This window comes from Crinia signifera, chromosome 4 (assembly GCF_055691185.1).
Source record: "Crinia signifera chromosome 4, ASM5569118v1, whole genome shotgun sequence".
NCBI classification, from domain to species: domain Eukaryota; kingdom Metazoa; phylum Chordata; class Amphibia; order Anura; family Myobatrachidae; genus Crinia; species Crinia signifera.
In genome coordinates, this window is record NC_139220.1 from 223,038,259 (window position 1) to 223,055,654 (window position 17,396).

At 42.4% G+C, this 17,396-nt stretch overlaps 1 protein-coding gene across 3 annotated transcripts in view; it reads right to left on the reverse strand.

Moving 5' to 3' along the window:
• Window positions 1-8,942: 8,942 nt before the first annotated feature.
• The window catches only part of TEX9 (testis expressed 9), a 45,536-nt gene continuing 37,082 nt past the window's right edge, over window positions 8,943-17,396 (reverse strand). The window contains exons 10-12 of one of the 3 annotated variants that reach the window (XM_083183855.1): window positions 15,685-15,819; window positions 13,286-13,420; window positions 8,943-9,203 (exon numbers count right to left, since the gene is read on the reverse strand). In XM_083183855.1, coding sequence (XP_083039981.1) covers window positions 9,126-9,203; window positions 13,286-13,420; window positions 15,685-15,819 — 348 coding nt within the window. In that variant the 3' untranslated portion in view covers window positions 8,943-9,125. The remainder of the gene's footprint in view (window positions 9,204-13,285; window positions 13,421-15,684; window positions 15,820-17,396) is intronic. The other 2 variants (XM_083183857.1, XM_083183856.1) reach the window with 2 other exon arrangements.

Genomic DNA, 17,396 nt, shown 5'->3' on the forward strand with positions numbered 1-17,396 from the left:
TGAGGTGTCAGAATGTGTCAAATTATTCTTAGATGTTGAAAGATGTTTCTTCTTTTAGATGTTGAAAGTATTTAAAATAATTCTCATTCTATTACTTTTGGTCCACTCTCCAGGATTTCCCAATCAGCATTAAGGATATTGAGCTGGTCATCTTCTTAACTTCTATAAAATTGGTTAGTGCTTGTTCGCACATCTTATTGCATGTTTCACTAGTTAATCACTGCAGGAATAGTGCATTAATAGTAGGAAAAATAAGGGGTGATGGCCATTCTATAGGTGCGTACACACGGGGGGGGGGGGGAGATATATTGCTGAGCAATATATTGCTCAGTGTCTCCTTTTCATCAGCGACCAGAGATGGTCGCTGATGAAAAGGAACCTCTGCTGGGGGAGCCGCAGAGGTAATTAGCTGGTTGCAGGAGCAAGCTCCTACGACCAGCGATTACAATGGGGCAGTAAACGGGAGCGCGCACCCGGCGATTTTATCGCTGGTGCGCACTCCAATCACTGGCAATATGGTCTCCTGCGACCATATTCCCAGCGATTATAGCCCCTATCGCCCCCGTGTGTACACAGCATAACATGCTCTATAACAGTGGTCAGGGAACTTGGTCCTCATTACCCCACGCAGGGCATGTTTTGCAGGTCTCCTCTCAGAATCACAAGTTAATTAATTAACTCCACCTGCGGGCCTTTATAATATGTGTCTGAGTAATTAGTACACCTGTGCACCTGCTGGGTTACCAGCAAAACATGCACTGTGTGAGGTAATGAGGACCGAGTTCCCTGACCACTGCTCTATAATATTCAAAACTACATATGAAACATGCAATTGTCATGCCTTAACTCACAGTATTAGTACAGTAAAATGTATTCAATTATAACACCATAGAATGCATAACCCGTAAAATGAAGATGGATTGTCGCATGCTTTTTATTTCTTCTTTTCTTACCCATTTTTATATTGTCTATGAGTTATCATTTCAAACATTGGTATGAGAGGACATACATACAGCAGAAAGTATGATTGCAAGCTCTCCACCTCTAATATCAATATTTATATATTCTGCTATGGCAGTGGTTCACAAACTGTGTGCCATGGCACCCTGGGGTGCCTTGGGACACTTGCAGGGGTGCCGTGGGTTGGTGGTCCATGACCAGTTCAAATTATTTATAGCCATACTTGCCTACCTGACCCTCTTAATGAGGGAGAAAATGCTCTGTTCCTGGACTTACTTGGTAATGTATGATTGCCATCACCTGTGGTGAAACACCTTTTCTCATCAATTAACCTGCTCACCGCAGGTGATGGCAATCTACATTACCTGGGAAGTTGAGACACAGAGCATTTTCTCTCATGAAGAGGGTCAGGTAGGCAAGTATGTTTATAGTTAATGTAAAAGACAATAGCACTGTGGTTTCCAATCATAAAATATGCGGACAAACAGAATTTAAAATATGCGGACAAACAGAATTTAAACAATTCTCAATAAGAAAGTTTGGCCTAGGGGTCAGTGAAAAGAGTTCTGATACTCTAGGGCAGTGGTTCCCAACCCTGGTCCTCAAGTACCCCCAACAGTGCACATTTTCCAGGTCTCCATACAGAATCACAAGTGAAATAATTAGATCCACCTGTGGATCTTTTAAAATGTGTCTGAATAATGTGTGCACCTGTCAAGTGACCTGGAAAACGTGAACTGTTGGGGACTTATCACCCTGATGTGCAATATAGCCCCAGATTCTAGCTCTTTTGACTGACCCACGCACATTTTGTGTGTTGCCTGAACAGAACTTTCTTGCCAGCACACTTTTATTGCTGCTTATACTTTGGTCATGCATCACTATTCTGGTCTTTACAGCAGCCTCTAAGCCAGGGCTGGGCAACACCGGCCCTCCAGATGTTAATGAACTACACATCCCAGGATGCCTTGCATCAGTTTCAGCATGGCCACATAGCAAAACTAATGCAAAGCATCCTGGGATGTGTAGTTTATTAACATCTGGAGGGCCGGTGTTGCCCAGCCCTGCTTTAAGCTCTCCACTGAGATCCACCTCACAGTGGGAAGACACACCTTTTATACAGAGATAAGAGGCAGCCTCTTATTCATCCTCTGATGCCACACTGCAGCAGGTGCTGTCACTGTAAAAATGAGTGGAGCGGTGCACCACCGTTACCTGATACTGAATGTCATCACTAATGTAATCGTGCTAGGATTTCCTAAAAGCAGTACATGAAACCTTCGGTCATCTTTGGAGAAATGGTTGCTCAAGATCTATGGCCCCGAGTTGTTTCCTGATTTATTTTTGCTGTGGAGTCCACTAAATCCACATGCCCCTAGATTTGCTGCCAGGGACTTCACCGAGCACCTTTTCATAGTAAAAATGCTCCAATAGACAAATCCTCCATCTGGTTGTATATACAAAAGATTCATAATTTCCCTGGATGTGCATAACAGCCAGGCACGGCGAGTATGGTTTGTTTTCAGCGAGGATCGAGGTCAAACCTCTTTGCCAGCCACTCGCCGTATTCAATGTTCTGGCAAATCCTCGCCATTAGGACAGTGAGGATCGATCCCCTTAAATGGCAAGGATCACCGCAAATGCAGTGAGCCCCGCTGCATTTTGTGGCCAAACTCGCCGCTTTAACGGAAAGGAACCAGCGTGGTGGAAACGGCGAGTGAAGGGGATGGTATTAAATACTCTGACAGCAAACTATCAGCACTGCTCACTGCCAGGAGCTCGCCACCCGTATTGAATATACCCCAAAGGCCTGTTAATATACATTACTGTTTGCGTACTTAGCGTAGTTTTTTGCTGCTTATTTAGGTGTAATGTATATTTAGGTTGGCTTTCTATGTAGAGCAGTAGTTCCCAACAGTGCACATTTTCCAGGTCACCCGGCAGGCGCACATGTGCACTCCATTTATTATTCAGAAACATTTTAAAAGATCCACAAGTGGAGCTAATTATTTAATTTGTGATTCTGTGTGGAGACCTGGAATATGTGTACTGTTGGGGATACTTGAGGATCAGTGTTGGAACCACTGGTGTAAAAGGTCGGATTTAGTGGCATGTAGAATTCTTGCTTCAGGGTCACAGGAACTGGCCCATTTAGTATATATAGACAACCCATGCCCTTAATAATAGGACATAGCAGCTCCTGATATCATGTAAAACTTGATATTACGAATGGTTTGCAATAACTTTTAGGATGTGCAGTACATAGTGGAGTAGAAAAATCTGGTTGTGAAATGTACTCTCTGACTAAAGTTCTTGTGTAATCTAATTCTCTCTGCACAAGTTACATCTTCCCCACCTGCAGTGCACATGCTTTTGTCCATCTAAGAAGGATTTTGTCAGAAAGAGTGAACTTGAATAAGGCCCTATGTAAAGCTTACAATGTTCATTCCTCTACCTCCCCATGGCAGCATACTTCTGGGTTTCCGCCCCCTTGGGTAGATATCTGAAAGGAACAAAAAAAGACACTGCCCCCCTATATAAGGGACCGCCCTCCTAGGCTCTGTGTCTTTTTTTCCTTTCATGGGTAGATGGATGGCTTACCCTGCGGAGATCAGGAGGGCTGGTTCCTCTGCCCAGTGCAGCTGTGAACTTAGCGTATCGTGTCTGGGACCCCCGCCATCAAGTGTGGTCTGGGACGTCCGTCTGCTGTAGCTCCCTGCCGCCCAGTGCGTCCAAGGGAGAAGGTGCCCGGCGAGGTGTGCGGCGTCTGAAGCCGCAGGCTGAAGCCGGTAAGCGCGGCGTGTACATGGGGCGCGTCATCAGACGGCGCCCGGAAGCGGAGGTGGCGTCTGACGTCACGGGGATACACGCACGCCGGGCATGGAGTTAAAACTAGTCTGCAAACAGTGGAGGTTGCTGCAGACGTGTTCTGAGACCAGCAGACGAGGTAAGGCCCTGTGGAAGCAGCAGCGCTGCTAGGGCAATGGCTGTTCTTACGGAAATGATACTAAGTGTATGAATTTTTCTATTAGAGTACAGCGTATTGTGAAAGTGTCATTATGGAAGAGGACAGGAAGCAGCCTGCGGATGCAGGGTAAGCCAGGAATTATTGGAGCATTAGTGGAACATACTTCTTGTTGTTGTTGGAGCATACAGTTAGTGACTTGGCGTTTACTTATACAGGGCAGGACCCAGTAAAGAAAAAACGGAAGGGAAAGCCAAGTATAAAAAATTGCATACAGCAAAGTGTGTATTATGCAAAAGAATTTTACCTGAGAAATGTTCAGGTTCTACATGCAACAAGTGTGAGGGGACACAACAGATGGGATTACCCCAAATGACGGAGCTGGTCTCACTGTTAAAAACAGCATTAGCTGACACGTTTATGGCAAAAAAGGAAAGTACTAAGGCTTCTACAAAAAGGAGAAGAGTAGTACTCTCTGATTCAGATGACCCAGAGGAAGGGCCTGCAGCTAGACCAGAGGAGGAAGCAGAAGAGGGGGAAGTGTTTCAAGAGAAAGAAGAAATTGACTTCAACCCAGATCTGTTAGAAAGTCTGTTGTGTCTCATTAATAAATCCCTGAATATTGAGGATACACAGGAAGAAGGAAAACTTCAAGATTTACTGTTCAAAGATAAAAAGAAAAAGGGGAAGCAGTTTCCTTTATCAATACCTCTGAAAGAGATAGTGGAGGAAGAATGGCTTCACCCCGATAAAAAAGTACCTGTACCCATAAGAGTACAAAAAATGTACCCGTTTAACCCTGAAGAGGTTAAAACATGGGAGGAGCCACCAAAGGTGGACGCAGCGATTGCTCGCATATCAAGAAAGACAACACTGCCGTTAGAGGACGCTAACGTATTTAAGGATTCGATGGAACGCAAAATAGAAATGAACCTGAGGAAGCAGCACGTGACGTCTGGTGCAGCAATCAAAGCGTCATCAGCCATGGCTATTACGTCTAGGGTCCTAAGGTCATGGGTTCAGGACCTGGAGTCGGATATGCTAGATGGAATTAAAAGGACGGAACTGATGAAAATGGTACAGAACATTCAGATGGCGGTAGAGTTCCTGTGCGATGCCTCCCTAGATGGGGTACGGCTGGCAGCAAGATCCAGTGCAAACAACATAGTGACAAGGAGAGCGCTCTGGCTGAAGCCATGGGCGGCGGATAATCAATCAAAAAATAGATTACTATCTATTCCCTTCCAGGGCAAATACCTATTCGGACAGCAACTGGACGAAATAATTACAAAAATATCGGGTGGTAAGTCCGTATGGCTACCCCAAGATAAGGCGGTAAGAAGAGGACAGTTTAACAAAAACTTCAGGTACTCTACAACAGATTATAAAGAAGCCAAAACATATAGACCAGGTCGTAGTTTCAGGAGGCCCTGGTTTGGGAATAGAAGTACTTTTCGTGGCCAAAGAGGCAGAGAAGGCCGCTTTGCCTTTCGTCAGACACAATGACGCCAGACAGAGGGTTGGCGGCAGACTGATACATTACAAACAAGTCTGGTGCCAATCAACCCAGGACAGGTGGGTATTAGAAGTCGTGTCTTCAGGCTACAAAATAGAGTTTACCAAACTGCCGGGAGACTGGCTGGAAGAGTCACCTGTCCCAAGCAACTGGGAAGAAAGATCAGCATTATTAAGCAGTCTACAGGTCATGATAGACCAAGGTGTGGTAAAAAGAGTACCAAAACATCAAGAAAACCAGGGATGGCACTCAAGGTTTTTTGTGGTGAAGAAGGCATCAGGGGGTTTCAGGACAATACTAGACCTGAGAAGGTTGAACACTTTTGTCCACACAAGAAAATTCAAAATGGAATCGATCAGAAGCATTCTTCCGGACATAGAGAAAGGAGCCTATCTAACAACGATAGACTTAAAGGATGCTTACCTGCATATTCCGATATTTTTAGGGCACCAAAAATACCTGAGATTCAGACTAAAAGGAAGAACTTATCAGTTCATGTCTCTACCATTCGGCCTATCAACATCACCAAGAACCTTCACAAAGGTATTAGTGGTGCTGGTAGCCAACTTGAGAATTCAGGGGGTGTCGATATGGCCATACCTGGACGATCTCCTTATTATGGCAAGATCAGAGGTTCTGTCAGCTCAGCACACAAAACTGGTGCTAGACTATCTAAAAAAGCACGGCTGGTTGATAAATTATCAAAAAAGCCACCTCGAACCCGCACAAAAAGTGATATACTTAGGAATGGTTTTAGATACACAATCTATGCGTGTGAAGCTGACAGAAGACAGACGTCAGAAGCTGATCAAGGAAGTAAGAAAAATGTTAAAAGAAAACATAAGTCATACAGAGGAGTGTATGCGAGTGCTAGGCCTTATGTCGTCAGCAATAGAGGCTATACCATGGGCAAGGTTCCACATGCGGGCATTACAAGGATGCTTCCTAGAACAATGGAATGGAGAAGAAAAAGACAAGAGGCAAAAAATCTTTCTATCAAAAGAGGCAAAAGCAAACCTCAGATGGTGGAACAACATGGAGAGACTAAGTCAAGGGAAGTCGTTTGCAACTCAGACACAGATTATAGTAACCACGGACGCCAGCAAGCAAGGCTGGGGGGCCGTGTGCGAACAACGGATGGCACAGGGAGAATGGAATATAGAAGCAAGCCGGAGCCATTCCAATATAAGAGAGATGATGGCTGTACTGATGGCATGCAAAAAATTTCAGAAGTTACTAATCAACAAGGAGGTTGTGATAAGATCGGACAATCAGTCTGTTGTGACATACCTGAACAAACAGGGGGGAACGAGGAGCAAAGCCCTGATGATGGAGGCAGCGAAGGTACTACAATGGGCAGAGAGTCATGTGGTAGACCTCAAGGCTGTATTCATTGCAGGGAAGGAAAATCGGCTAGCCGACACCTTAAGCAGGAGCAGGATAGCCCCAGGAGAATGGGAGCTGTCACCAAAGGTGTTCGAGGCAATTGTGAAGAGATGGGGCCTACCACAAGTAGATCTTATGGCGACAGAGAAGAATGCGAAGGTGCCTTGTTACATTTCCAGGCACGGGGAACCAGGATCATGGAAGGTAGATGCCCTGACGGAAAGGTGGGAGATGAAACTAGCATATGTCTTCCCACCATTTCCGGTTATTCACAGGCTAATCAGCAAGATAAGCAGAGAAAAATCCAGGGTGATCGCGATTCTACCATACTGGCCGAGGAGAGCGTGGTTTGCAAAACTAACTCAAATGGCGATAGACGAACCATGGATACTGCCAGATTACAAGGACCTAATACAGCAGGGCCGGTATTATCAAAGGCAGCCAGAAAACTGGAGGCTAACGGCCTGGTTGTTGAAACCAGGACATTGAGAAGAAAGGGTTTTTCGGAAAAAGTGGTGAATACACTTTTAAAAGCGAGAAAATATTCAACATCCAGTGTATATTACAGGACATGGAGGAAATATATATACTTCTGCAAAGCAGGGGGCAAAGATGAGAGAAGAATAAATACAATTCTGGAGTTCCTACAAACAGGATTGGAAAAGAACCTATCAGCGAGCTCTCTGAGAGTACAGATATCGGCACTAAGTGCTATCCTGGATCTGAAAATTGCAGACAACAGATATATTCAAAGATTCGTGCAGGCAATAAAAAGGATCAGGCCAGTGTTCCATAACCCGCTGGCACCCTGGGACCTTAACATGGTCCTGAATGTGCTGACGGAGGCACCCTTTGAGCCGTTAGAAGAGGTGCCCTTGAAGATGCTCACCATCAAGGTAGTCTTCCTTGTCGCAATTACTTCGGCTAGGAGAGTCTCGGAGTTGCAGGCGCTATGGGCGGAGGAGCCGTTCCTCAACTTCTTCGAAGATAAAGCAGTATTAAGGACAAACCCGCATTTTTTACCAAAAGTTGTTTCAAAGTTTCATATGAATCAGGAAATAATATTACCGTCCTTCTGTAAGAACCCAGCAAACTCCAAAGAGGCAAGGCTGCATAATTTGGATGTAAGTAGAGCATTAAAAATATACCTAAAAAGATCAGAGGCCTGGAGGAAGTCAAAGAGACTGTTTGTGCTTACAGAAGGGATAAAAAAGGGTCTAGGAGCAACAAAAATGACGATATCCAGATGGATAAGGGCATGTATATGTGAAGCCTACAAGATTAGGAAATTAGATCCTCCAGTGGGGCTAAAAGCTCATTCTACGAGAGCGCTAGCAGCATCGTGGGCAGAAAAAGGGGCGGCGTCACTGGAAGAAGTGTGTAAGGCAGCATGCTGGTCCTCGTCACACACGTTCACCAAGCACTATAGGGTGGACGTGGCGGCTACTGAAGATACAAAACTAGGAAGAAGAATTCTTAGTGCAGTAATTTAAAAAAAAAAAAAAAAAAGGAGGAGTAGAAGAGAAGTAGTACTCATAAGAAAGACTTGGAGCACACTGTAGATACGGTGAAAGAAACCAGTATCCTTTTTCCTTTTTACATTATATTACTATGCCCTCCCAGTGAAGAAAACTGCTAGGGTAGACCCAGAAGTATGCTGCCATGGGGAGGTAGAGGAAAGTACAGATTATTACCTGTTAATAGGCTTTCCTCTACTCCACCATGGCAGCCGTTTTCCCAGCCCTGAACTAAAGGGTTGAGTGTGTTATTTAATATGAATAATTATATGAGTTAAGCTTGTAAAATGAAAGACACAGAGCCTAGGAGGGCGGTCCCTTATATAGGGGGGCAGTGTCTTTTTTTGTTCCTTTCAGATATCTACCCAAGGGGGCGGAAACCCAGAAGTATGCTGCCATGGTGGAGTAGAGGAAAGCCTATTAACAGGTAATAATCTGTACTTTATTCTCCATGATATCCATCCCTGTAGAACTGATGGTTAAGCAGCTAAGTCAGGGATAAGTACAGCAAGTACTACAGGGAACCTCCGTTATGCCGATCAAAACAACAATCCCTAACACTCAAAATGAGATTAAAGTAGGAAAATACTACAAAGTCATGAGTTTTTAATGGACTGCAGTTTCTGTTTTTTAAAAACATTAATATAACCATGTAAACAATGATTTTAACATTATATAAATATCTGATAAAACAAAAAGAAAATTTGATATGATTACTAAAATAGAAGAACTTCTAGTATATTGTATTGCATGTATCATTACAAATCAAAAACCAGCAGGTTTAAGAGACTCCCCACTCCAGGGCTTTCATAAACTCTTCCTCGGTGAAAGAAAGCATTTTCGCTGATTCAATGTGCATCTGGGGAAAGGGAGCAAATAAAACTGTATTAGACAAAAATGTTGCAGTCTCTCTGTATCATGTATTTTCCAGTCTGAGTACATGCACTGTGAAAAAAAGAACTTCACTTTCTGCGATACAAAAAGATCAGTGTAACATTAATAAAATGGTGTTCTATATTTTAATATACTGTTATTCACATTTTAGTCCTGGGCAGTATGGGTTGGCATTGCTGCCTCACAGCACTGATGTTATGGGTTCAATTCCCACCATTGTCCTAACTGTGCGGACTTTGAAAATTCTCCCCATACTTGCGTGTGTTTCCTCCCATAATCCAAAAATATACTGGTAGGCTAATTGGCTCCCAACAAATTAACCCTAGAATGACTGTGTACGCGTGTACATGTGGTAGGGAGTATAGATTGTAAACTCCACTGGGGCAGGGACTGATGTGAATGTTCACCTATTCTCTGTAAAGTGCTGCGGAATATGCGTGCCCTATATAAGTAGTCAAAACTCCATGTGTACCAGAGACGCCAATTTTTTTTATAAATTAACTTACGTATTTAAAACAAATTAAGACCACAGACATTAAAAAAGAGCTATGGTGCAGCAGCTATGACTTTTTTTAAAGATTCACACACACAGATGTGCAAGTGTTGCACACCAGTTGTTTGATTTGTGTGACTAAAAATGCATTTGTGCAAAAAGCTTGGTGCAAAGCAAGCCGGATAATACCTAACGCGCCATGTAGGGCTGAGTGGTGCGACTACTTAATGTGTATGGGGACACATCTATATGTGCAGTTTTTGAAGAGGCAGTCAACCAAAAATCCTTAATCTTCCTTGGTCTAAATTAAAGTTATTTGTAAAAAGCGATTGGCTTTAAAAAAAAATAAAAAAAAAATATTTGAAAAGTTTCACAAATGTATTATTCCAGCATTTAGCATAGCAAACATTGGGAATTTGTTATATAAAAAAAGAAAAAGAAAAAAAACCGGCAAAAAATGATGCAAAATATATTTTCCCCAAACGACCGCAATAAATACTGAAAGCACCTGAAATTGAACAGAATTCTGTACTTTCTCCATCCCTTAAACACAGACAGGTGTTACTTGTACTTAAGGTTCCTTGGGGAGAAATGAAAGTGCCTGCCACCTCTAACCCAAGTCTCCAGTAAGGAAACCATACAGCAACGTATGGGTGAGTCACAAGCAGGGCATTGATGAGAAACTGGCAGTTTCTCCAGGCAGCAGAAAATATAATGTCAGTTGAAATGTTGCAGTATAAGAGACTACAACATATTCAGATTACAAGAGTGTTTTCTTTTATTACATACAATATTAAGCTAACAAAATTGTTGGTAATTTGTTGGTAGTAGGTAAGGGACTGCCTGACATTGTAATCATATCGACATTTCATTAGTGTCAACATGGCCAGTATTATTGTTATGAATGTAAAAAACAAACCCAACCCACCAGGGTGACACTTCTGAAATGGCTATTTTCTGGTGACCTCAAAACCTATAATATCCTGCAAGTCTACACATATATAGATCTATCTATATTAATCACACACACACACAAATGGAATTATATCCATAAACCGCTGACGTAATGTTTATGGAACCCCTTCATCAGTAACTAAAAATTATTATGGAACTTAAAACTTGCAATTCTGTTTCAAAATGTTAGTGTATATGGTTTTATTCTCTGCTTTATATCAGTAGAGATGGAGTGCTCTCGGACAACATGGTTTGTTCTGCACGATGATCATTCTTGCGCCTAATGAAGGGGAGGAGCCTACTGAAACATTTAGCTAGTTTATGTGGGCATCACAAAGTACACAGACAAGCAGATACAGGAGCCAATTTGGGATGATGAATCAGCCTGGGAAATTACTGGAAGCAGCCCTATTGAAAGTGGGGTTTGTTCATGAGGCTGAATGCGTCTTCCTTATAGGGCCTGATTTAGATGCAGATGCGGCCTTATGTCTTTTGCAGTGGCTACTGCTACTTCTTTGGCTACTGCTACTGCCACTACACATCCCTTCCCTGGTGTACATTTGTCCAATCAAATGTGCAAGGACTGAAACGCCCACTGTCTTGGTCTAGAGATGCTGCAATTATGCTTTTGCGTCTCCACCATCAGTCGCTTCACTGACACTTTCCCCGGCTCTAGGCTAGGTGCAGACCATCCATTTTGTTTTTTTACTTATTAACAGTCTCTTACATAGCGCAGCATATTCTATTGCGCTTTACAATAGGAAACAGTGATACAATGAGGGCTACAATGTGGGATTAGTGGTTAATGAAGTAAATGTTCGGCAAAACAAAACTGCAGGCTCTTGGCAGCAAAGCATACTTAGACCATGGCAGAGTAGTAGCTGCAGATATTATTTGAGAATGAAAGCACCACTTCATTTATATAGTTACCAATTGAAAGTCATAGCCAGCAGCAGCTCCAACTTATTTTTAGTAAGACACCTGCGCCTGGAAAGGAGACAGCCCTGGGTGTATGCGTAGATTCCGCAGTTGAACTGCGCAAACTCTCAGCATCTATGGACTGCTTCACCTGCAGCACATAGAAGCTGGATTGGGCTGCAGGAAAGGCAGGTAGTGGCCTCTGAAGTGAAGCCAGCTCTCTGCTTATCGCAGATAGGTCTGGCAGCCCCAGAGAGTGGAAACAACTTCCAGGACTTTAAATATTTAGTCACTGCCAGTCATGGACTGCGTCTGGTTTCACTTGCACAGAGTGGGATAGCAGATTTTTCCTCTTGGTGGGCTGCATGCCTGCTAGTCATAGCCATATAGTTCTCTTAAACTCATTAAATTAATTTTTTTGCCAGCTATCTTTATGTATAAGATCCCTAGATAAAATGACAGCTGGGTATAAAGATTTACCTATATAAATATCCAACTATGGGAGCATCTTCGCTACACAGAAAACTTAAGCCGTCAATGGTAATTGGTTTACTGGTTACGGTCATAGGATTGGTTTACTGGAAATCGCCATCTTTATGTGGTAGTATGTTTGTACAGGTGTCATCACAACCTGTCTAAAAGGGACCATACAGCAAAAAGAAAGTGAACAATATGTTTCAGCACCACTAAGGGGAGCAGGGGGCCTTGCCTGTCCTAGTGGTGGATTGTCCCGATGTCCCTATCTGCCCTTGAGCGGTTACAATGTAACAGCTGGCTCAATGTGTTGCTGTAGCTACCCAGTTTGTTTGATCACTGTTTCCAATTGTAAAACGCAACAGAATTTGCTGTGTTATATAAGCATTTGTTATTATTAATAATCATAATAATAATAAAATACACACCTAAAACTGGAAGTTTTTGATATCAGCAAATTTCTTTTTCCAATAGGATTTAAATCAGATTATATAGAAAGCAAAACTTGCATTTAAGATTATTATGGTTTTAAATCTTGCATACAACACTGCAGAGAATTGGAAGCTTTGAGATCCCATTGCACAGTAAATACAACTGTGAGACGCGTAACTCTGGCAGGCTAGAACTGCTTACAGATTATTTGCTCTCACTTTTGAATGTATTAATATTGGGAGATTTTTAAAAGATTGAGAAATGGACACAATTATAACAGATTCATTATGCATGCCATCTGGACTAAGGCCCTTATTCTGGTTCACTTACAGGCAAATTCCTTCTCAAATGGACAAAACCATGTGCACTGCAGGTGGGGCAGATGTAACATGTGCAGAGAGATTTAGCTTTGGGTGAGTTATTTTGTTTCTGTGCAGGGAAAATACTTACTTTTTTTTTTACACTACAATATAGATCTCACTTTGAAGTAAAACCCCACCCAAATCTAATTCTCTCTGCACTAGTTACATCTGCCCCACCTGCAGTGCACATGGTTTTGTCCATTGGAGAAGGAATTTGCCTTTGTGAGTGAACCAGAATAAGGGCCTAAGTACAACTACTAACTTATGTGACTGTGGAGAAAATGTATCAAACCTTCAATCAGTTTATAGCCAACATGTATCAAGTACAAGCTATAAAATGATAGCTACTTGGTTGCTATGAGCAACAACACAAGTTTAATACAGCACCTTCTACATATGAAACTTGGTTCTCACCTTTTGTCTCTTTAAAATGTCTATAAGTTTAAGTTGTTTTTTAAATCCAGCCATCAGCTCTGCCTTCTGTTTCTCCAGCTTCTTATTTTCAAGTTTTAATTCATCTATCTTTTTCCTCTCTTGGCTAGCATTATCCTGACAAAGGTAAAGCATTATAAACAGTACCAAATTAGTGAAGTGAATATTAATAAGGTTTCTACTCCTCCACACTAAGGGGAAATTCAATTGACAGCAGGAATTACTTTTTTTTTTTTCTTTTAAATGAGAACGCGCCACAAGGATTTACCAGCAATTGCAGCGTTTAGTTTTGCTATTCAATTACTGGATTAAAAATGACATGAGATGGCATAAGGCCTGCATTCTAAATGATCAACACAAATGTACTTGTTTGAATTTCCCTGTAAAATGTTGAATGAAATACAGGTTGAGTCTCTCTTATTTAAAATTCTGTAATACGGAATATTCCAAAGGGTTGGGATCATTTGGTCTACAGCATGATGGTAGACAGTCATTATGTCGACATGGGAAAAGGTCAACATGGGTCTAGGTCGACATGGTTCTAGGTTTAAAGGTCATTAGTTCGACAATGTCTATGTCGACAGTCAAAAGGTCGACATGGGTTTTTTTCACTTTTTTTTTTTTACCTGAACACAGTCGACATGCACACAGTTTCAAGTGCACCAAAATGCTGCGCTCGGCACACTATTTTATTCTCCCACCACGCCCTAGTGGATGGTAAGGCATGAAATCCCACCTGTCGGCACAAAAAACAGTGAAAAACCCCATGTAGACCTTTTGACTGTTGAACTAATGACATGTCAAACTAACAACCTTTCACCCTAGAACCATGTCGACCTTTTCCCATGTCAACCATCATGCTGTAGACCAAATGACCGTATCCCATTCCAAAGTACAGAGTTTTTTGCTTTCTGATGGTTCAGTGCACACAATCTTAATTTAATGCACAGAATGAGGTGTATATGAAGCAAAAATGCATTGTTTAGACCTGTAAAAGGTCTCAGCATGGTCTGCAAATATTCCAAAATAAATAAAAATCCAATATCCCAAATATTTCTGGTTCCTAGCAGAATTAGACAGGATGTATTTACACTGATATGTGACATCAGTGAGATACGGGGGAGGGGGACAATCATCACCTGATTATAGAAAGATTAGCCTGCTCAAGAGTAATTCCAATAGTAAAAATAAAAGTACATTCAATTCAACAGAAAAATACTAAATAATATGAATTCTGTAATAAAACCAACACATCTGCTGTACTGCTGCATAAGCTGAAACATACCCATTATCACTTTATATCTGTACACAGAATTTACATCTGGAAGGTGTTCCTAAAAATAATTTTTCCACCTCAGCTGATTTGCATCTAGGGCATGGGTCAGGCTTGGAAACTATAAACACATTTTTACAACATGCCTGCTGGGGACAATGGGCTAAAGCCACAGAAAGATCAGTTTTGTACAACAATAACTGATATAGTAGACTTACAGATATATTTATTTTTAATCATGTAACACATAATTACCACTTATAAACATGCTAGTCACCAGCCCGTCAAAAAGACGGAGCTGCTGGGACCTGGGGATTTGTCATGTATGTAGGCCTAGGGTGTGTGTCCCTGAACGGAGCTCCATCGAGCGTCATGTAGTGGCAGCTGGGGCACCGTAGAGGCAATGGGCAGAGACTTTTATTATATAGAATGTTATAACAATGTACAAATTTAGCCGCACTCATCGTTGCTGCTTGTGACTTTTTTGGGGTGGCAATGTCTTGACATGGCTTGAACATCAAGACACATCTAGGTATCATTGGGGCAGATGTATTAAGACTTAACAAGAGATAAATGCAAGCGTGATAAAGAGCGATAAAGAGAGATAAACGTCCAGCCAATCACCTGCTAATTGCCATGTTAGAGGCTGTGTTTGAAAAAAATTCAGTAAGGAGATGATTGGCTGGACGGTTATCTCTCCTTATCACCCTTGCATTTATCTCTTGTTAAGGCTTAATACATCTGCCCCATTGTATGGCTATAGGAAGGCACAGTAGGAACAATCGACCACTGGGAAACTATAAAGTAGCAGAAGTCATGATGATTTGCATGTTTCTTTTGTATGTTTTACAAAGATGTAAGCCATGTTAATAAAAGAATCATGGGGGGGGGGTCTTTGAAATGGGACTTTTCCATAGTAGGACAGCTTTTACATGTGATATTCCACTTAACATCTTAAATATGTGAAATAATAGGTTTGGTTTTTTGTCTATTGAATAAACGCTGGTGTAGACAGGACACACATTACAATGACAGCGGTAGGCCTGCTTTAACAGGAAATGCATGGCAATATTGGGGAAATGTTGAAACCAACATGCAGATAAAGTACCTTGTTACTTTGTTTAAATTTGTTCAGTTCCATTTTATATCTATCTGCTTCCTCCATTGCTCTGTTCAGGCGAACCTCAGTGGCACTCTGACTGCTTGCTGATTGTTTCTGTATTCTTTTCAAATTTTCCACGTCCTAAATCAAACAGAAAACAAAACATCAAATGTTAGAAAATAAGAGGACCAAGTAGAGTCCCACAAACTCTTCTTGGGAACCCCAGGTAGTCATATTCTACAGGGTTTTTATTTTTTATTATTAAAAAGATAGTTAGACTCATTGGGCCTTATTTTGGTTCATTCTTTCTGACAAAATCCTTCTTAGATGGGCAAAACCATGTACACTGCAGGTGGGGCAGATGTAACATGTGCAGAGAGAATTAGATTTGGGTGGGGTTTTACTTCAAAGTGAGATCTATATTGCAGTGTAAAAATAAAGCAGTCAGTATTTTCCCTGCACAGAAACAAAATTACTCACCCAAATCTAATTCTCTCTGCACATGTTACATCTGCCCCCCCCTGCAGTGCACATGGTTTTGTCCATCTAAGAAGGATTTTGTCAGAAAGAATGAACCAAAATAAGGCCCATTGATAGGAAAAATAGGATTTATGGTCTTACCTTGATAAATCCCTTTCTTTGAGTCCATAGGGGGCACAGGAGTTCACGCTGGGTATGAGAGGTGAGGTAGCAGAGTGTGCACCAAAGGGTTACAAAAATGTACCCAGCATGCTCCCTGCCTCCCTTCTCCCTCATAACCTGCCCCCTGACCCTGAGTCACCAGTTTCGTTAGCAAGCCCAAGGTAGGAGCAGAGCCAGAGAAGAAGAAAGAGCATACGCACACCCACATAGCATACAGGCCCTAAAGCCATGGAACTTTCCTACATAGGAAGCCCCGCTACCAGGTGCGTCTGGGAGGGCGTCCTGTGCCCCCTATGGACTCAAAGAAAGGGATTTATCAAGGTAAGACCATAAATCCTATTTTCTTTTTCGTCCACTAGGGGGCACAGGAGTTCACGCTGGGACGTCCTAAAGCTGTCCCCTCACGGGTGGGGGACGCTCCTGGACTGCGGAAAGCACATGTCTACCAAACTGTGCATTAGCCGATGCAAAGGTATGAAATGCATAAAACTTGATAAAGGTCTGGGAAGAGGACCAAGTAGCCGCCTTACAGAGCTGTTCAGCCGAGGCGCCTCGATTAGCGGCCCAGGATGTACCCACAGACCTGGTAGAATGTGCAGTAATCCCCTCCGGGGGAGTAATCAGTGCGGAAAGATACGCTTGGCGAACCACTGATCTGAGCCATCTCGCCAAGGACTGTTTGGAAGCGGGCCAGCCCCTCTTATTGGCCCCATAAAGCACAAACAGTGAACCCGACTTACAAGTTGACTAAGTCCTGCGAAGATAAATCTGCAACGGACTACATCAAGAGAAGCTTCAGCTTCAGAAGAACCTGGAAAAGAAGGCACCACTATTTCCTGGTTAAGGTGAAACTCAGACACCACCTTTGGAAGAAAATCCAGTTTGGTACAAAGAACCGCCCTGTCAGGGTGAAATACCAGAAAAGACGGTTTCCATGATAATGCACTCATGTCAGACCCCCTTCGTGCTGACGAAATAGCCAACAAGAAGCCACCTTCAGGATAGCCATTTCAGATCCACCTCCTCCAGAGGCTTGAAAGGAGATGATTGAAGTGCCCGGAAAACCTCTAAAGAGG